General features: G+C 46.3%; 1 protein-coding gene across 5 annotated transcripts in view; it reads right to left on the reverse strand.

The window, feature by feature from the left end:
* Positions 1-565: 565 nt before the first annotated feature.
* Positions 566-21,805, reverse strand: part of AIFM1 (apoptosis inducing factor mitochondria associated 1) — a 909,880-nt gene continuing 888,640 nt past the window's right edge. For all 5 annotated transcript variants that reach the window (XM_069613095.1, XM_069613094.1, XM_069613093.1 and 2 more), the window contains one exon: positions 566-878. In XM_069613095.1, the coding sequence (XP_069469196.1) occupies positions 807-878 (72 nt within the window). In that variant the 3' untranslated portion in view covers positions 566-806. The remainder of the gene's footprint in view (positions 879-21,805) is intronic.

Genomic DNA, 21,805 nt, shown 5'->3' on the forward strand with positions numbered 1-21,805 from the left:
TAGCATCTAATGGAACTTCTACAAAACTCATTGTAAACTGCGTGGCTTTTAAACCAATTGTTCACAACAAGTGTGCAGTAAAATGCACAATTTTAGCACATTATAAAGCATTTATAGTACGGGGGCCAGGGTGTGGAGAACGCCCAGCGGTTGGCTTAGGTTCCTTCGCTAGGCTCAGTCACTCGGGCATATGCATGGGAAATGTTTAAGCCAGTCCAATAAAAAAAAATTCACAGGCCGCCACTGCCCAGAATGATCAAAGATTCCTTGGAACCGAGGATTCCTAGGATGATCGTGAAAGCAGACAAATCAATTGCATCACAGGACATACTCGGGTTATGTTCAATGTCACAGTATATCTTGTTACTTAAAAACACACGCACATAAGTGCGCACAGACACAAAACTCCAAGTTAAGAGAGTGTTCTTCAGCTTACTTAGACCAGCTCCTGGAGGACAGGAGAATGCAAAGCAAAAAAACCATAACAAATTTAAGCTGCAAAATCAAAGGAACAGTTTTCATTATAAATTCATCATTTTCAAACAACCAACCACCACCAATACAGCACTGTCAAAATATGTTTTAATTTAACAACCACATTACATATCTTAAATGTACAGTCTTGTTTTATTTTTCAGTGCGAATGGGTAGAGATTAGGCCATAGAAATATTCACAAAGGACGTGGTGAGCACATGCAGTCTGTGCATTGGGTCAACACTGAGTGCCATGCCCTAAAATATCTTCAAATGTTGCACGGCTTCTACTGTGATCCTGGGTAATTTTGGAAAATAAGTCAGGTGTTTGATCAGTCTTCGTGGATATTGAACAGTTTTGCCACCTCGTTGAGATCATCGTGCTCTTCACCATCCTTGATGATCTGAAGTGATTGGGAAAACACAAAGCAAATTAATGTCTTATGACAGACAACACAAACACCATGCTGTAAACTTCATTATGCATGTAGTGCATCTATATCGTGATGGTCCCAGTGTAACGTCTATTGTTTTAAACTTAATTTACCATTGTTCATCCTGCCTGTCAGTCTTTTTGGACATTGTGAAAGCTTGACTTAGGATCAGAGATTCTACAAACTGAAGGCCTTCGCTACTCATTCATCCAATTCTTGCGGAGATGTACAGTCCAACAGCATTCGCTGCTACTCTAATAAGTGGGAAGTCTGGGCACCAGATGACTGTTACACTGCCTTTTGAGTGAAAGAATGTCTTTGGGGGCACATTATAGCATATCAAGGTATTTGTGAAACAACCAATAGCAGTGTCAGTTGTGAACGACCCCAGTGGAGATTTGCCACTAATCACATGTGTCACCTTGAGTGAGTTGTAGGAGTACCACCTAAAGTAGTGCTCTGTGATGGCATACATATGAGTCTTGTTGAGCACTTCAAACCCTGCAAAAGGGGGTGAGGGGGCAAGGAAGCAGTCCTTGCTGGGACTTGGTACCTGCATCCGGGGCTGGATTTGAATGATCTCCCCAAGCAAACTTCAACCCTTGAGTCCGAATTAGCCTGTGTACATGTCTTGGTGCACACCAAACCCACCTGGGTTAACTTGACCCAGAAGTGACTTAATATGACCAGACCAATTTAGACACATTCTTTGCAGATGAGGGGTTTGTGAGGCGTGGGTGGCGGGGGGCTGGTAAGAGCCCCAAAATGTCAGATTTGGAAAGGGGACCTTGTTAATTCCTGCAAATGTTGAGAATTAGATACCACCAATGTTCACCCTGATGTATCCATTCATGGTCTGTAGGTCATGGCGACAGAAGCCGGGAGCACAAAAGGTTGCATACAGAAGTTCAAGATGCCAGTCAGTGGGCTTCAGTCTACGTGGTCTGCAGATAACTGCTGCAGGCTTTGGCTGCTTCCCGCATCTAAGTGGCCGGGGGAAGATGGAGGGGGAACGGGAACACCGAAAACTTTTAGAAGCCAGACCCTTCACCAAAGCTCAATTTGTTGCAGTTATTAGCAATTACATGAATTAAGCCAACATTGGCTGTGAGGAGGTGTTTGGGAGGTGAAGGGGGCTGAGCAGCGGAGGGTGGGTACGGGGATGGCATTCCCAAAAGGACTTGGAGAGGGCCATGGACAAAAGACAGATAACTTGTGGGTGCAGCCTTGTCTGCCTAAAATCTGTAAAGTCAGTCTTTTCCCCCCGGCTTTTAGACGTAGATTCGATTGATCTTGTTCTTCATAGAACTAATCGATAACTAATCGTAGAACTTGAAATCTGGTCTAGGTGATGCAAACAAATTTAATTACAGAAATTTTAGAAGAACATATGAAACTCACAAGCTAGAGATGAACACATTTTGTCATAAGTCACTAAGGAAAGGAAACTACTTCCTCTCTCATTCCTGACTGACTACTAATTAGGCATGGTGTGCTACTAATGATCTCTGCCTTAATGCCAATAAGCCTGAGATCCTTCTCATTGGAACTACTGCCCCTTCCGCCCCTCCTTGAGCCCTCACCCTCATGTGAGGCAAAAAACCTGGGTGTCTTAGAGTACTCGCTTTCCTTCTCTCCTCATATCACTGACCTTGCCAAGAAGGCACACTATATCAGCTTCACCGCCTTAGAAGCATTCTCCCTTTCCCCACTTTCCCTCAGAAACTCAATGTCTCCAGAGCTCTGGTTCTATCCAGGCTGGACTATTGCAACAGCCTCTTCCTCAATCCACCGCTTTCCTCCCGCCACCCTCTTCAACTAATCCAGAATAGGACTGCAAGACTTATCCTTGGCCTCAAGCCTAGGGACATCATCTCTCCAGCCTTAAGAAGATCAAATTCAAGACCCTCTGCATCATCTACAAGGCTTTCTGTGGCCTAGGGCCTAGCTACATCCAGCTTTCTCTCCCTAAATACCTCCCTGCTAGTGTCCTTCAGTCCTCTAGTTCCAACTCTATGCAGATCAAACATTTCACCGACATGAGAGTGGGGGGTAGATCTCTCTTCGGCAGGGGCCTCCCTCTGGAATGGCTTCCACACCCTCTCAGACCTGACCCGAATTGCCTTCCGTTCTGGAAGCTCATTTAGACCTTCCCTTTCTCCCCCTCCCTCCCTCTTCACCCCCTCCCTTGCTAATGCCCTCTGCCCTTGTGACTAGTTCCTGGTCCCTTATCCGTCTTACTGGGACAAGGCCCTCCTTGACCAATTCAGCCCACCCAACTCTCCCTTAACCAGCACTTGCCCCTGGGCACCCTTCCCGGACTAGCCTGCGGAGTCTGGCCCACCATACTCTTACTAATCACCCTCTACCCCCTGCATTTGCCCTCTTGGCTCCAGCACTTGCCCAGCCCCTGGGGCCCCACCCCCCTGCACTTCCCCCTTTCCCTCTACCTCATCCATCCTTCCTCCCTGACCTGCTCCCTCCCACTTCCTATTCTGCACTTGCACAATCTGAATGTCACAAGGCCTAGTAGGAGCATTGTTTCTGCTCCTCTCCCACCCGCCCCCCACCCCTGCTTTGTGTCGCCTGGAAACAGTGGGTGTATAGGGGCCATACAAATGTTCAATACATTCAAATTCAATGTATAGCTCTGTACAGCAGGTGTCAATGGCACGTTTAACACTGGGGAACAGTGATGAAGACAGAGTGTGGCATGAGGAGTAAGGCCCGCCCTGATTGCCACAGGGGTCAACCCAACTTTCTGGCCACATCATAGCTGTGTTCAGAGCCTCTCTGGACATCTGATGCAGGAGTATGGGTTATTTGTTGTGCACATTATGCATGCCGTGTCAAAAATATCTACAAGCGTGTAACTATCACATAGGTTCTTCTGGAGTGTGCCCAAGAGTTGAAAGCAGAAGAACTCATTGGGCAACATCTCAAGTTGTTCCATGCTGTGTGTGAAATAATCAACAAATCTAGCATTTTTAGCTCAGATAATTTTACATTTTGGTACTTTTAGTCCCTTATTTTATAAACTGTACTGCATTGCAAAATGTCGTGTGCTAACAATCCCAGGACTGTTTTTAATTTGTTTTTATTCAAGTGCATTATGGCTTAAACATAAACCTTCTGCACATAAACAAATCACAAAAATTAACCACGTTACAAACTTCTATAGTATTAAATTACAATTTTTAAAACCAATATCACAAAACAGTTATGTACACCAAAAAACAAATTTCAAATCTGCTTCTCGTATCAGTCTTCCATCTTGATGATCCAATCTACCATAAACTAAATGTGTACCATAATTACTTTGTCACACTAAATTGTCTTTTAGCAATTTTTCATACATGCTACGAAGCTGCCGTAATGACTAATACTTCCGTAGAGTATACAATAGCCCAAAATTGATTTGTACCTATGCTTAAATTGGTAACAAATCTTGCATATCCCTTCCAATAGGGTTCCGTCAAATGTGTGCATGCAGTTAATACATGTCTGGCAGTTTCTATCTCTATACTGGACATGCGCCATCACTTTTTCCCATAAGGAATACTGGACCAAACTCCTACGTAATCCAAAGTACCCAAGATGTTAAAACGCAAATGTAATGTATACCACAAAGCTTTAACAAATAACAACAGGGAACTCCCGGCATGAACCCGTGCCCAATGTATTTGCAATCTCTTTCTCCGCTAAGGACTCTAAACTAGAAGCTCGATCCAAATCAATAGTTTTCTGCTCGAGTTCCCTCAAATTCATTCATATTCGCCTTTATGGAAGGCTCTAGCCCCATCACCCTAAAATGCTCCGATACACTCTTTTGAAGCACAACAAATGCTGGACTTGTGTTAATATTGTTGTTACTAGAGCGCACCATCAATCTCACCAGAAATCTTCCCTTTCTACTAATTTAAGATCTCATTTGCATCGTAACTCTCACCAAGCTAGTAAAGAGGTAAACCCAATCTTGCCCGCCTCCACAGGGATGGCGTTAGGTAGGCTTAAAATAGTGCCAAGGAGCTTCCCCTCAGGTGTCAATCATCTAACTAAAACACTTACAATACACAAGATATTAGACTGATATTACAGATCTGAAGATAACCCTCCACCGAGTGTCTACCCCAACCCCCATTAGCCTGACAATTTCTAATCACCTGCCACTTCGTCACTTTGTTAGTCAGAAGGGTATCTTAGAATGCTATATCGGGATGGTCTTTAAGCAGGATTCCCAGATATATGCAAGTATACACCACTTCCAGTGTCTCCTCCCCTATCTTCCAGACAAAGCCTTCTTTACTTAAATTTTTTTCCAATCACCTTTGGTTTCTTAAAATTAATTTTAAGGTTATTGATGGTGGCATATGAGTGAAGCCCTTCTAATGACCGTTGAAGTCCTATGGGAGTACTATCTAATAGTACTGTGTCATCGGTGTTGGCACGCCACAATAGCTGCTCCCCTACCACTTTAGGACAGTTGTGAAAATTATTTAGGCATCACTCATGTCAGCGGTGTATAGGTTTAATAAAGAGGGCACATAGCAACCCTGTTTTAAGCCATGGTTGGCATCTATACATTTAGTTATGGGCCCTTCTTGATTAAGGCTTATAGCGAAGGTATTTGTATACATCCGTTTGAGGAAATGTAGACTATAGGGGTTGATGCCCCACATCTCAAGTTTATCACACAGTTTTGTACGTATTAAACTTTCGAATGCAGAACCATGAAATCCAAATATAACCTACTACCAGGGATCCAATATGTATCTGCTATGATAATAATTTAGCATTTATATAGCGCTACGAACCCTCAGGCATCTGAGCGCTGCTTATTATTACCCACAGTGTGTGGTGCTCATTTATCGACCTCGGAAGAATGAAAGGCTGAGTTTGACCCTGCCGGGATAAGAAACTGCGTCAGCAGGCTTTGCACAGATGTCAAAGCGAGTGCTCTACCCGCTATGCTATCGGACCGGCTGATATATTCTACTGTTTAAATATTAGGGATTGTGCCCTGACCCAGTCTAAATCCAGTTTGCCCGTGTAATTCTCCTCCACCCATTTATTCATTTTACTTAATAGTAGTGCAGCAAACATTTTACAGCTGGAGTCAATCATGGCTAATAGCCTATAATTTAAGAGATCACTTCTAGAACCCTTTTTAAAAAACGGAATCAAAACAGACTTTCTCCTGCTATCCAGTACCACTCCCAGCTTTGACATGCAAGAAAAAATCCTGTAGAGTAATGATTGCCGTAATTCAGGGTTCTTTTTGATGATAAGATCAGCCAGGCAGTCGGATCCAGGTGTTCGAGACGCCTTAATCTTCATGACAACACCATGGATGTCATCTATTTCAAGCCCCCCAACTATTATTTCTAAAGGATAGATTCAAACTATAGCCTCCATTCACGTCCTCTACCAGGAAACTATAAAGCGCAGCAATGTGGAATACCAAATCTTGTCTGAAATGGGGCTAATGTCCTGTGACGTATCCTCGGACAAATGCTTACAATAGGTGGTGACAACATTTTCTGGTGTCATTTGGTCTCACCATGTCAAAAATCTACTTCCAATTGGCATTATTAAGATTGTGCCTATATCAGTTAATCCAATATTTGGATTATGATCGAATACATGGCACCATCTTCTTCTTTACTTCCTTACAACTATTCCTAGATATATCTTCCAAAAAGCTGCACAAAAGAGTTCTCTCAAAAGGAGCCTCTATGTCTTTATCTTTTGAGTCCCATCAGCTTCCCCTTCCTAGTGGGTCGCTTTATAATCTCATTAATAATAGGGAAGATATCAGAGCCCTGGCTCATCTCCATTACACTAAAAAGGTCCTTATTTGGACTCAAAGCACAATTAAATGTATACATTGGCTTCATTCCACATTATGATTCCCTGGTATATTTACTCATTTAATTCTTTCACACGCAATGCTTCTTAATATTATTCTGCCTATAGTGAAGCAGAGGAACACATGATCAGTAAGAGGTGAACTGGGCCACAAAACACTTTCCTCAATTTTTTTTCACGATTACCTAAAGAAATATAAATAGATAGTCCACCCTGGAAGACAGCTTCCCATTAGTCCAAGTATCATGACCTAGTGGTACCAGAAGACAGCTTCCCATTAGTCCAAGTATCATGACCTAGTGGTACCAGCCTTCAAAGAGGGGTGGATGTACATTAATATGCATCTCTTCAAAAATTCAACCTACTGATGGCAGTTACCCCTCTGTTGTCGTCCATGGGAACTGTAAGGGACCAAGAGTAAGACTCAAAGTAATCAGTTTCAAGAGCACAACCTATTTTCAAATTAACAAGAGGGCTGGGAATATCCTATCTATTCGTAATACTAAGCGGGGCTTCCCTGCCTCAACACAACTATGGAAGATCTGCGTCAGAATGTCAAACAAAAGAGCGTTCTCCGCCCTGTGTCCAAAATCCCTAATCTGACCCTTACACTCTTTAATATAATGTGCAAAAGGGCTTTTCTATAGACTATGCATTCGTACCCTTCTTTCAAAGTTATAAAATTATTAAGTTTAAGGTGCGGAAAAGAAATAAAGTTCCACCAGGAAAAGGGATACCCTCTTCCCCTATGTTTTTTCTTATCCTTCTGTATCTATCCGGTGCACCTGTATTAAGTTCCGGCATTCAACAAAAGTGGCGCTCCTTTTCAGTGTTTCTCTTCCCTTTTTAAGGCTTCGCTTTACAAGTTCCTTGAGAATGACTTCTCCCTTCAGCTTCTCCATCTTTTTTCATGCTTTTACGCTTTTTAAGGAAAATCATATTTTCCCTTGTATTCCTTCAATGCTTTACTTTAAGTATTCACAATCTTAAATGATATAAATCTTTCCATGAGTTTCCTTTACACATATGGAGCTCTTTATTTCACAATCTCAAGGGGATTGGCCTTTCCCTGCATCTCCTTTTAAATACACAATTCCTTTTGAATGTTCCAGTTCATCAAACTCTGTATTTTCCACTTGTTATCTGAGGGTATAGCTCTACCCTTCTCCGCCGCACGGGTCCAGTGTTATTCTCAAGGTTTTACTTTACAATCTCAAGGGGGATTACCCTTCCCTTGTCTTTTCACACAATGTCTCATTTGGTCTAGTTCTTCACACTCTGCATTTTCCACTTGTTTTCTGAGGGTATGGCTCTACCCTTCTCTACTGATTGCTTCTCTTTATGTCCCTGGTGTACTCTCCTACCAGGGTATGTATTCCCTTCTCACGGATTCCAAAAAGTTGTATAATACTTCCCTTTTATGTATTGAGGACATTTTTTGCAAATTAAGGTGCACCTCCATTCCCACTCCTGGCATACTCTCCTGCCAGGATATCACACTGTTTCAAAGTTCACTTCTCTTGAGGGTTTCAGCCCCAGATTCACCATTTGCCTGGCTCACTAACCTGCCAGAGCTTTTCCATTCTCCAACTACTTTGTCTTCCATGAAACAATCTTTTCTAAATACTGGGTCACCGACCCTTCATTACAATTCCTTTCTGCTTTTACTTCTTCCTTCAGATATGGGATCCTTGCCCCTTTTCCAGCACTGTTTGCATACACACTAATTCCTGTTTTGAAACATTGGGTCCCGACCCTTTTCTAATATTGCTTACACTCGCTTCAACTTCTTCAATGGTGTTACTTAACACAACGCAGCATTCACCAACACCTGCTCTGGTAACCCGCGTGCGTTCTCTGGGCTTAATGGGTGGCTTCGGTGTTCCTCATGTCTTCCCTTCTTTGTCTTCGTTTGCTGATTCTCTGTGCTTCCCGTGACCTGGTAAGATTTTGCTTTGTCCTGCTTTGTTGTGCACAGATTTCGTTCATTCAGGCCCTCAAGCAGTAAGCTTCCTCTGGTTCGCCTCTTCAGCACGCAGTTCGTGTCAGCGTCTATACTGTTTCTGACGGTCTGCTTGTCCTCTGCGTTCTGACCGGCATCAGAACAAGTCAGTGACAGAGCCTCTGCCTGGATCTTCCTTCTGGTGTTCTCTCAGCTGTGTCAACTTTAAACTTCCGGGCACAGTGTAAATGCTTCCAAAGACTAGAACGTGGCGTTGGCTTACCGCTTCTGGTTATTTTTATTACTCCATCCCTCTTTCTCATCTTAATACTGAAAAAAAGGGGGCTAGGGGGCACATAAGGTGTTTGAGTGCAGTACGGTGGGATGTCTCCATCTATGCCACAATAAGATAGGTATGTATGTAGTAAAGGCATATATGTCATTGGGAATGACTGCAAGACTATTTTTATCTAGAAATTCATCTGTCCCTCTGGAGTTTCTCTTTCCCCTACGTGGTCCTTCTGCAGATAGCCACCCCCAGGGTCAGAGTCAGGTAGCTTCTGCCTTTCCCTGTCCACATACGAGAAGCATCCCCCCAGAGAATCAGTGACGATATTGCTAGATTCGTAACATAATCCATGCCAGGAGGATTATACTCCCTAGGAGTTACCACATCCATTTCTTCATAGTCTGAATTTGTGTCCAATTCTTCTACAATAAGAATTGAAATCACGAACAACCAGAAAAATCAGTGAAGTGAATCCTGTACCTTGGGGAATCAATAGGGGCCTTTTCCCAGGCCCAAATGTCCCACCATTTCGGTACAAAGCACCAATTGCGATTTATTATAGCTTTTATATTCCCTCATCGTGATATGAGTTTTGCACCTATACATCGCCCCCTGATGGACAGCCCCTCGCTGCACATGTGGCTGCTCTCCAGATGACATTGCATCCATTTATAATAAAACCTTCCCTAAGCCAGGTCACTTGAAGCAAGAATATATCCGAAGAGAATAACAGAGCTTGACCATCAGGATTAACTTGAAGGGAACAGCGGCCGCTGGTGTTGCATGAAATCAAACAGTAAGAATCTGACTCTACATTCTGTCGACATGGTTGTTTCTCCACAGAGACTGGAATGCACTGCTCTTCCTCACTTTCATATTGTTCAGCCAGATATGTAACTGACTGTCCCCTACCCCCCCTCCCCTCCAATAGGCTAAATCTCTCAGATGACTGCATACCATTGATATGATCACTTCGGTATTTTCATGCATTTTCAAACTGGCTGAAGGCTTCCTTGTAAATATTTCCTACAAATAATTAAGTCAAAACCCATTTTTAATAATGGGGTAACGTGAAATGAGGAGAGCTACAATAATGGGGGAAACAAATTTAATCGGCGCCCAGTGCGGAGCGTTTGCAGAGTGTGCAGCTTCGAGATTTGTGGAGTTTTGCTGCCCAGAGGAGCTTGTTTCCGGAGACTACCCGAGTCTTTTTTCCTGGTCTACACTACTACTCTACTTAAAATTTCCACTCCCGGCGCGGAGTGTCACGCAGTGGTTGCAGGATGTTGCGGGAGTGTGAAACTAAGTCTCACACTGCCCGCAAACCAAGAGATCCCAAAGAATCTCCATCTTCTGCACACAGCTGCGATTTAATGGAAGAAGCTGTGGACATGGGCCCGCTACAAAGAACACGGAGCAAGGTACATGCAAGCACGCTTCCGAAGGCTGCGTTAACATACAGTGGAAGTTCAATTGAAGGCCAAGTTGAACTGAGAACGCAAGGGCTGCCGGTAAAAAAAACACAAAGTGGATGGAGTACCCATAAATGACACTCAAACTCAAATAAAACCTGTGCCGTTAATAAACGCCCTGCCATATGCAAGTCCCTGCCCGGCTTCAGACCATTGTGAGAATACTGACGCAGAACCCATAGAACTACGATGCCCAACTTCGGCGCCAAAATCTCCACTCACCTTATCGCCTGCAGTGTCGACATTTCTGATAGATTTAACAGAGACAATCACGCTTAGTGCATCGGATACCTCAGAATGCTACAGCATTGTTACAGCTGGGGAAAAGTTCCCTTTGTCCTCCTTAACACGAGCTCCGGATTCCACAAAGTATGTACATGCCGAGCCTGCACGAAAGTCGCAACCTGACTCTCGTACAGCGACGGAGCCGCTCTGTACCGAAATGACTTCTGCAAATGAATCTGATGCCCGGTCTCCAATAGTTAAAGATCTGTTCCAAAAGAACATAGGAGACAGCAGAGTAATCCAGTTTACAGAACCTCGTGACCGCATTCCAAGCTACTGCTAAATTACTAATAACAAAAGAAGCTATTCAATCAGGCTATGCAAGATTTGAAGACTTTATCACCATATAATGGTAACTTAAAAGGAAAGGATCAGTTAAAAGGAAAAAACACAGATCACGCTCTGAAGAAAAGAAATTATTCAACATCAGATTTGGGTACTTTAAGATGGCATTTCAAACCGCGAGATGCAAAAAAAAGATACACCATGTGAAAAAAGCTTAAGATCTTTTGGAAATGAAACCAACTCAGAGAAAGCATTTAGTCCCCGAGAAATAACTGATGAAAATTTATTTTCCAGCGTTATCAACACCTCTGGTGACCTATTTGCATATCCCCCTGTAATTCCATCAGAAAAGACTAATGTAGTAGCCGTTGCTTTTACAGCACTATCAACACTTGTATCCAGTTAAACTGCTCCAGAAAAGGAAGAAAGCAGAGAATACATAAAAAACAGTGCAGCAGAAGATTAAGACCAAAGTTTTGTCCTCCCTATGTGAACCAGAGATGAAATTGAATGTCTCAATTGATCGGCTGACAAATGTTCAAGAGGACATAATCGTCCTGCGAGACTCTCAAAAGAGCCCTTTCTGCAAAGCTGTAAGCTAAGTGAAGGAGGGTCTTGCACAAAGACGGACGACGGTACAAAAGCAATTGTGAAGGAAATGGACAATCCCGCGTGTAACACGAGATACACATAGGAGAGAAGAGTGATTACATTTAAAAACCTACAAATTATACCAGCACCATCAGAATGAGAATTGAAAGCAGATTGGGCAAATCAGAACCTGTGAGAATTAAAACTATACCTCCAATAGTGGAATGTATACCTGAAATAAGGGTGCCTACCCAGACCAATGTAAATCATGCATTTATTTCACAATCCAACATTAACAAAAAAAACAACCCAAAAGAGTTCAACTAGCAGGGAATCCGACTCATCCGACTTGACATATTCATCCGATTCCATTCGCTTTAGATCCGTAAAAGATAACTTCAAACAAATACATGACACAAGAAACGCTCCAAAAAACTCTTAATATCCCGCAAGGCTAGGAAAAACACTTTGTTACCTACGTGACGTCAGCAATAACTATATCCCTTGCCCCGGCGTGTGGCTTGACGGCCTTGCCGTAGACAGCAGAGTTCCGGAGCTCCCTGATGATCCTAACCGAATCTTTGACAATCTGGTATTATATTCAGTGCAGAAGCAGCGGAGCACTACAGAGGGACGCGTAAAGGTGCAGAGCGACGCTGAATAGAGCCTCTGGAGGAAATTGGAGTGTGGAATAGGCCCGAAAAAGACTTGCAAGATACCCCCCATGGGGGGCAAAATGGCAGACGCATGCAATGCGGCCTGCCTGGTGGTGCCAGGGCCGATCGGGCTCTGAGGGTGGCCAGAAGACGAACCAGAAGAGCGGCGGCCCGCCTGGTCGGGGTAGCCACGATACGGGCAGCACCCATAAAGTGTGCCCTTGGCAGGGGGAGAAGAGACAAGATCCGGAGCCATGGAGATCTGACTCACTCTGGGAACACGGGTGGTGCGGGACGCGGGAGCGGATCGAGACGGTGTGGTCCCCGTGCCATCAAGGATTGAGGCATGTGTCAGCGTAGTGCCAGGACACCGACCAGCGACAGTTAAGAGGGGGAAGACCCCCTCCTCGGCACTGACAGCTGGGGGGTCTGCCCCCCGAAGCAGGGGTGCAGCCAGGATCCGGCGGACCCGCCCCCGCCACGGCAGGAGACAGTGGGACACAGCAATGCAAACTGAGGCGCCAACAGTGAATAAAGGTGCCCCCCCCTCCGCTCCCCTGGCTGGGGGTGAGGTGTTTCCCTCAGGGCTGTGCCGGACACCAGGACGAGTCTGCTCCCCGCGCTTGAGGCAGACCGATAGGGTGGCACAGCGACCATGGTCGTGCGGACTGTGTAGATGCCATATATGTGGTGACAAACTCCCAACAATCAATCCAATGAGGAGAGAGCATACTACCTATGGAACCCCAGGTGTATTTTGCTGCGGGCGATGCCGCAGGCCGCTCTAACACTGCACTAACTTAGATATCGCTTCAGACCCACCTGTGGGGGCCTACAGCAGAGCACTGGGAAGGCACAGTGCCCTCTGGCCCGCACTGAAGCTATAGGGAACCCCCTGGGGGTCCTGGACACTACTAACAGTCTGCGGCAGGGCACACCGTGTTGGGCGCACTGGAGCATTGATCCAACCACTAGCATAATAGGGGTGACGTGGAGGGGCCTATCTACATAAGGCAACGACATGAAACGTACAAGGTGGCAGAGGGATGCAGGCAGAGGCATGCAGCGTGACACCTACAAGAGGACCTGGCCAACCTTGAGTGACGCTGGTCACCTCGAGAGGACAACTGCAAGACAGATCGCCCGGGACACCCGCAGAGGAAGGTACGCCGAGTACAGGGTTGGAAGAACACAACTACGGGCCCCTCGTGGTAAGGCTATCCTGGACCGAAATTAAGTGGGATATTGGCTGGTGCCCGCAGAGCCAGAGGAAGGGTGCGTCAGGCGCTCGGTACCTATGGACTGGCCCGGGACTCCTAATGAAAAGTTGAACACTGGGCATCTCTCTCGGCCGACAGGTGCAGCCACAGCGCATATTATTCCCAAGCAGGGAGTAGATCCCTACAAGAGTGGGAAAGAGGGGGCACCACAGGATGCTGCAGAGGGCCTTGGAATAAATAGCAGATTGGCAGACGTGGGAGAACACAACCCACCCAAGAACTAATATATTGTGGAGCAGAAGGGGAGTGGGGAGGAGGATTAGAGAACTGTGCCTCAATGGGACAAGCCACAGATCAGAGAAGAGTCAAGCGAGCAGTGATCTGGACACCCAGGTGGGCCTGAACATCGGGAGCACCCGGGTCGGCGCTCGGGCGGATAGAACTGCCGGACTTAGAATTGCACAATACAGCATGCAGTAGATACCTGCCCGTGGATCTGTGTAATTTATTTGTGGCCAAATTTCCCACGACGGAAATGTCTGCATTTCCGGGTCATACTGTAAAGTAGGGTAAGCGGGGTGTTGCGGGGGACACCCCTGCAGCCTTTTTTTTTACACCGACCTCACCAAAACATACATAACACCAAAAGGTTTGAACTTTTAGTAGTTAGAACTTTTGGTGGGATGCTTTTTAGGCCTTTTGGTGGGGTCAGTCATTTTAACTCAGTAATTTTGTCCTATACCCCTGCCCACGAAGACCCACCCGGCTAGGCCTTCGAGAAATAAGAGGGGGGAAAACGACACCTCAAGCCTGCGAAGGGAGAATGCCCAACAGGACAGACAGAGGGAGAGGCAAGCAAACCAGCATAGACTCCTTTACCAGGAAATCCGAAAAAAAGCAATTTGGCAAGTCAAACGCAGTGATGGCTTCGTCAAGCGCCACACAACAAGTGGGAAGTGAAGGACCAATACTGGAAACAATCGGTGCCCCGAAGGCGTCCCTGGAAAATGAGATGGAAACAGCATTAGGTGCCCTGAAGGCGTCCTTAGAAAACGAATTAGACACAGTCATAGAAATGTGGGCCTCCCTCTGGCAGGATGCACAAAACTTAACAGATCGAGTGACGACAGCAGAACAGCAGCTGCCGCTGAACACCACCAATGTCGCCATCCCGCAAATGTCAGAAGTAATGTAGCGAGTAAAGATCCTGGAACGCAGGGCGTAACGGAGGGCACGAAGGAACAGCATTTGCATAGTTGGACTGCCGGAAGGTGAAGAAGGCAGAGACCCCAAGGGGTACGTTGAAAGTCTGTTGCTCCAGGAGATTGGGGCAGGGGCACTGCCCCAGGGTTTTGCGGTAGAAAGAGCACACAGAGCCCAGACCAGAAAGCCCCAACCGGGCGCTCCCCTCCCGAGATCAATGATCGCCAAGCTCATGAATTTCAAAGAAAGGGATACGATACAGAGATTTTCAAGATAAGGGGGAGGGATTACTAGGAGTTCCTCCAGAATCACTATATATCCAGACGACACAGCCATGGTCCCCAAACAAAGAGCATGTTTCGGCCCCACTAAAGAATGCCTAAGGGCGGCAGGCATACGTTACATGCTGCTATACCCAGCTAAACTCAAGGTGCTACATCAGGGTTAGGCCGTGCTTCTTTGAGACAACAGGGGAGGCCCACACATGGATGGACCAGCAAGGTATCCCCCCCAGCAAAGAACTAGGAACGCCAATGATGATGGGAACCTACCCCGGTGATAAAGTGCAGGGACCAATATGTGTTGAGATATTCTAGTACACAGAACATAATGCAAGCCAGAAGGAATTTATAAGGGAGCAACGGGCTCCAGATCTACAGTAAGAACTGACAAGACGCACAATCCCAGAGTGTTTTACGAGTGCAGGTGTCAGTTATGAGGCATCACGCTACGGCGGGCTGGTTCCACTACGGTGGGCCGAGCAAGAGAAGCAGCAAAGACCGAGCAGGCAGAGGGTGGCTCGGCATTGGTTTGATAGTTGTAGTTAGTGCCTTTTACCAACCAACCAAACAAACAAATAACTAACAGTGGAGGAAGCAGCATATGCAGGAGCAGAAGAAATGGAGCGAGAAGAGGCGGATATGATAAAGAGCAAAAGGCCAGGCTGAGAGAAACATCCCCAGTCAGAGGCCTATGGAAACGGAGACACAGGAAGACATTGGAGAGAGGATCAAAAGGATGAAGAGAATCGGCCTCTGGGAGGAGTGAAGGGGCCCCTGGAGGACTCTCAGATGTGGAAACAAGGCACAGTCACCACACACAAATAGATACGCCAAACACAAGGTTCTTGTAACGCTCACCTGACTCCCACGGAGGCGCTGGTCTAGTCTGGGTTGCTGTGGCCTCTTCGAGCGTGATGCGCAGAACTCGGAACACCGACTGAACAGGACCCTCAAATCTTGCTTGTCTGGCCCATAGGAATATCCTTCTGCAGATGAGAAAGGGGATTAACAGTCTGCAGAATAGTGTGCTTGCTCCCCCCTTCCCCCCTTCGTTCTTCTCTAACTTCCTCCGAAATCCCCGGTTGAAGCTCACCTTATGGTTTGAAAGGATGAACTCTCCATCCTGCTTCTGGTGCAGGGGCGCGTGTTTGTCCAGTTACTTCACTGGTTTTCAGAATGGCGCTGGCAAAATCCACTTGACTTTTCCGAGCGGAACGCCGTAAGTATGAAGATTACAAAAGTTCAAGTGTTGAGCCTCCTTTTCTGTTGCCTTCCTAACCTGTGATCTGTCCTTTATTTCAGGTGCAGAATGAAGGCGATGCGTTGAGGGATTGAATTGCCGATGGTAAACTCAGGTGAGTTAGCGATGGGGGCGACCCCTCTTAATGTCTTTATATTCCTCCAGTAATGTCTTTTGTCCTTTCCCCATAGGGGCCGGGGTGCGGTACCTGCCAACGAAGTGGCGCCGACCCGAAATGAGGAATGGTCCACCAACAGAAGACCGGTAAGTGTTATGGCGGAAAATTAGGCTTTCCTCATATGTTCCTTCTGTTCACCTTTTGTCTCTTCTTCTCTCCCCTAGGCGCAGAGATGTGGCGACCGGAGCAGACAGTCGCGGTGGAGCCAGAAGAACTCCCGAGGACAGGTGAGTGAAGCGCGGCGCTGCAGCGAGCAACGCGGTGCTTTTAAATGAAAGTCTTTTCTCAGGAACGCTGGCGTGAAGGTTCCGGATGCAGGTAAGAAGTTTGATAAAATTCTTGGTTTTCACCTTTCTCTTCTCTTCTTTCCTTACAGGTGTTCCAGGATCAAGGCGGGCGTGGCTGGAGACCAGATGCAGGAGCAGACACGGTGAGCGTTCAGCTGCTTGGATGCAGAACAACACGAAGCGTGAGCTACTGTCTGGGCGTGGCTTAAATAGCCCCCAAAGTAGTTTCAGGTAAGTATCCTTCCCTGGCCACGCCCGAGTGGCAAAATAGTCCCTTTCAGGTCTCAGGGAGGCCTGAATCTTGCAGCATGGTCTGCATCAGGTAAGTGCACAAAACACCTTCCTTTATGAGCCTGGCGCCTATGGCGCCAGGACTGATGTCCAACATGAGCCTGGTGCCAACGGCGCCAGGAGAGAGTCCAAAGAGCCCCTATAAGGGGCCGCTGGGCTTTTACCCGGGGGCATGCTGCTTGCTCCCGGGGGTGCTGGGCCTGGCCTGGTGCTCCAGGGGTAGGCATCATGACAGTTCTGTTCCCAAAATCTAGGGTTTATTGCAACACCAAATAGTCCCAGTTGGCCAAGTGGTCCCACGCCCCGCGACGTGTCTCTAACAGACTTCAGGGGACGCAAGAGAGCGTGAAACGTACATAAGTTACATATATACAAACGGAGCATCTTACAATCAGTAATGACACATTTGATGCCGCCCCCAATTCATTTCCGTTTGAATTAGAGGCGATGATTGACCAGTGTGACAAATAAGACACCTTAGACCACTATATTTAGTAACAGTTTGCAATCTCCAGTTTTACAGACACCATTCTTTGTTTGCGAGAACACAGCATTTGTTTTTCATGGGCAAGGTGCGCGTAGGAGACTGGCATATACCAGGCCTCACTATCTCCAAGTTTCGATTCTCGTTCTAGAAGTCAGCCCGCTCTCCAGGGCCTCACTGGGCTCAGAAAGGGGGGCCGTAAAGAAGATCATAATTCAACTCTTTAAATGCTAGTTTCGTACATTGCTATTCTTTCAGGAGACTCGCTGGCATTCGTATACTGATTAAATGCCTTGCTCCTTGTCTTCAAGGATACGTGAGGGAGGGAATCTGGCATTCCTGTCTGGCTCTCCAGTGTAATGTTTTAACATGTTTCTTAGCCTTGGGCCATTGAAGCGAAATAATATCTACAGCAAAGCGGTTTTACATGAGGCAAAGTGGCAACGTTAGAGAGCAGAGAGAGAAAACAAAATGGCGATTCTGGTCATCTTAAAATGGCTTCACTCTAGTTAAACTAATAGCTACGTAATAACTAATGACTAATATATATTCTTACACTGTAAATGAGGCGGTTGGTCTTCGGCCAACCAATTATTTATTTCCGGACCCTCAAGGGGTGCTTAGTATTTCTGGACTGACAGGAGGGGATTCCTCATGCCTGGGACGAGGGATGGAGACAGTGAGCATACAAAGTGCTAGGGGACAGCGGAGCCGGAAGAAAACACAGCGAATATGGGTCCAGATGAGAGAACAATAGCAACTTGGAATGTTAGGGGGCTCAATGCTTACGTTAAGAGTATATGCCTGGCTAAACAGGATGAAGGTTAAGATAGCAATATTGCAAGAGACTCACCTAACACGGGCAAAACAAACCAAAGTGGACAAGAAAAGGGGGCGGGGGGGGGACAGGTATACAGTTCCACATACTCGAACTATGCTAGGGGAATACTGATATGGGTTGCCCCAGGGGTCCCATTTCAGCTAATCAAGCAAGAAAGCGACTCAGAAGGAAGACTGGTGATACTGCACGGAATGCGCTGGAGAGTAAGGAAATATGCCGGATAAATACATATGCTCTGAATCACAATGTAACAATTATTTAGGAAACTTGCGCCCAAACTAGCCCAATACAGAGAAGCAACGTTCATCATGGTGGGGTACTTCAGCTGCACACTGGACCCACTTCTGGACAGATCGGATGGAAGCCAGCACCCCCAGCCAAGGCATTACAAACGGTCATGACCCGATTGCAGCTGACGGATGTCTTGAGAAAGGTACACGGCGATGAGGGGGTACACATTATAGTGCACCTCATGGAATATTTACATGCATAGATTATTTATTCACGGGTATTGAATCTTTGAAAGACTTTATGGGGATAATTATTAAAGCATGCACACTATCTGACAATGCACCATTGCTGGCAACATGGGCACAAACCTATAGAAGGGCTCTGATACCAACATGGCGGCTGAGGGCGGAGGTACTGAAGGAAGGCAAGTTTGAGGAATATTTGTATGTCGTGATAGAAGATTATTTTGAGCATAACGTGGGAAGGGTAGAATGTACTGGTACGCTCTGCGATGCGTTCAAAGTGGTGTTAAGGGGGGCAGCAATAGGGAAATTGAGGGGACTAAGGAGAGGCCCTGACAGAGCTTCGCAACCTGGAAAGGGAGTTAGAATTGAGGGAACGCCAGGCGGGGATCACTGGGGATGAACCTAGAGAACTAATGGCACTGAGACTAAGATGCGTAGAACTCCGAGAAACTGGGAAGACTGGATTATGGGAAATATATTCAGCGGCTTTATGCGGAGGGGGACAGATATGTCAGGCTCCTGGCATGGCTCACCAAGCAGGAATATAAGAGAGCCAATTAATTCAATAAATGATGAATCGGGGAAACAGGTCAGGAGGGCATTAACACACTGTTCTCCCGCTTTTATGAGCGATTGTACGCCCCTAACCCAGAGGTGGAGCCAGGGATAAGGCAGATGCCCTGGTGGAGATAGGTCTGCCGAAGCTAGCAGCAGAACAGGCCCAATTGTTAGATGCTCCCCTCACATTGGAAGAAATAGATACAGTAATCAACTCCCATCAAATAAATCCCCAGGACCGGATGGGCTCCCGGGTGAATTCTACAAGACGTACAAGGGCACCATAGCATTGAGACTGCTTGAAACATATCAAGGAGTGTATGAGAAGGAACAGCTGTCGTAATCAGTAATTATACCTACCCTCAAACCAGGGAAATCACAGCTGAAGTGTGCCTCACATAGGGGAGGTGTGGTTTTATATGTGGTACAAAATATCAGAAGGGGGACACAGTCTCTACACTGATCAAACCGACAGTGCTAGATCAGGGGAGCATGGCCGCAGATTCGCTTCATAAGAACGAAAAGGCGGAATCCACAAGTGCCAGAGTAACTTATTATTTTTTTTTTAACAACAAACAAAAAATAATAAAGAGTTAAAAACAAAAAACGATATCCCTTGCCCTATACTTAAAATTGCATGAGACATTGTGTGATAACTATAAAGATCAATCACACTAATTGCACTAATGAATTCGAAGTTAATCTGTATAGAAAATGTCATCGAGTCAGTGAAGGAATAAAAATGGAGAAAGAGTTAGATGGAATAATATTGAAATATCAAATAGATTCAATGCAATATGCAAAAGCAGACAAAAGAATATTTTTGGAGGGAGTTCGCAAGATTGTCTTGCATTCAAAAAATGACCCAAAAAGAGACGGGGAGAAAATGTCCTCGCAACGCAGAGATAAGGAAGTAGATAATCATATAAGAGAAGAAACAGGTGAATTTGAAAAATACAGTAGGACCTGTAACGCTCACCTGACTCCCACGGAGGCGCCGGCCTGGTTTGAGCTGCTGTGACCTCTTCTAAAGTGATGCGCAGGACTCGGAAGACAGACTGGACCGGACCCCCAAATCTTGCTTGTCTGGCTCGCAGAAGTATCCTTCTGTAGGTGGAAATAGGGGATTAGCTGTCTGCGGGGTAATGCGTCGGCCTCCCACTTCCCCCTCTCACCCTCCTCAAAACCCTTCTGCAATCCCCCGTGGCGTCTCACCTTAGGGTCTGGAAGGACAAGCTCTCCATCCGGCTTCTGATGCAGGGGCGCGTTGATATCCAGTTACTTCACTGGATCTCGGATTGGTAAGGGTTCAAATTCGCTTGACTTTTCCGGTAAGATGCCGTAAGTATACTGTTGTAAAGTTCAAGCCTTAATTGACCATTGTCCGTTTACTCTTTTTCAGGTGCTGAGTGAAGATGCCGAGTTGAGGAATGGAATCGCCGAAGGTAAACTCTGATGAGTCTTTGATGGGTGGTTCCCTAGTGTCCTTGCATTCACCCACTAATGCTTGTCTTTTTTCCCCATAGGGGCCGGGGTACGGCAGAGCCGAAGAAGCGGCGCCGACCCGAAGTGAGGAGAGATTGTTCCAACAGTAATCAGGTAAGTATTATGGTGGAAAATCAGGCCTTCCTCGATCTGTTCCCTAGCTCACCTTTGTTCTTCTCTTTTCTCCCTTAGGCACGGAAATTTGGCGGATGGTCCGGATGGTCGCTGATGGACTCGGATTTCGGATAAAAGCAGGTAATGTTCTTATTTCACCTTTTCTCTTCTCTTCTTCCTTTACAGGTGTCCCAGGATGCAGACGGGCGTGACTGGAGTCAGGATGCAGGAGCAGACATGGTGAGCGTCCAGCTGCTAGGTGCAGAACAACGCGAAGCACGTGTGGCAGTCCGGGCGTGGTTTAAATAGCCTTGGAAGAAGTTCCAGGTAAGTATTCTTCCACGGTCCCCACCCAAGTAAAATAGTGCCTTTAATAAAGTAGTCCCTTCTAAGCCTCATTTGGCTTGATGCTTTATGCAGCATGGTCTGCGTCAGGTAAGTGCACCAAACACCTTCTTTTATGAGCCTGGCGCCTTTGGCACCAGGACTGATGTCCAATATGAGCCGGGCGCCAAAGGCGCCAGGACAAAGTCCAAAGAGCCCCTATTAGGGGCCGCTGGGTTTTTTCCCCCGAGGGCATGATGCCTGCTTCCGGGGGTGCTGGGCCTGTCCCGGTGCTCTGGGGGCAGGCATCATGACAGGACCTGACAAGACAATGGTTAACACTGCACCTATGACATTACGATGTTCAAGTCTCACCGTGACTTCTAATAACTCAATCTCCCCTAGTCTCCCCCTCACCATTCCTCTTGCCTCAAGCAGTAACAACTGCTATGATTCACAAAACTGATAACAGTGAATCTAGTGGAAAACATCCTAAAAGTACACAACAATAACATTGAGCAAACAGA

Source organism: Ambystoma mexicanum, chromosome 5p, assembly GCF_040938575.1.
Source record: "Ambystoma mexicanum isolate Mex_15411 chromosome 5p, UKY_AmexF1_1, whole genome shotgun sequence".
NCBI classification, from domain to species: Eukaryota; Metazoa; Chordata; class Amphibia; order Caudata; family Ambystomatidae; genus Ambystoma; species Ambystoma mexicanum.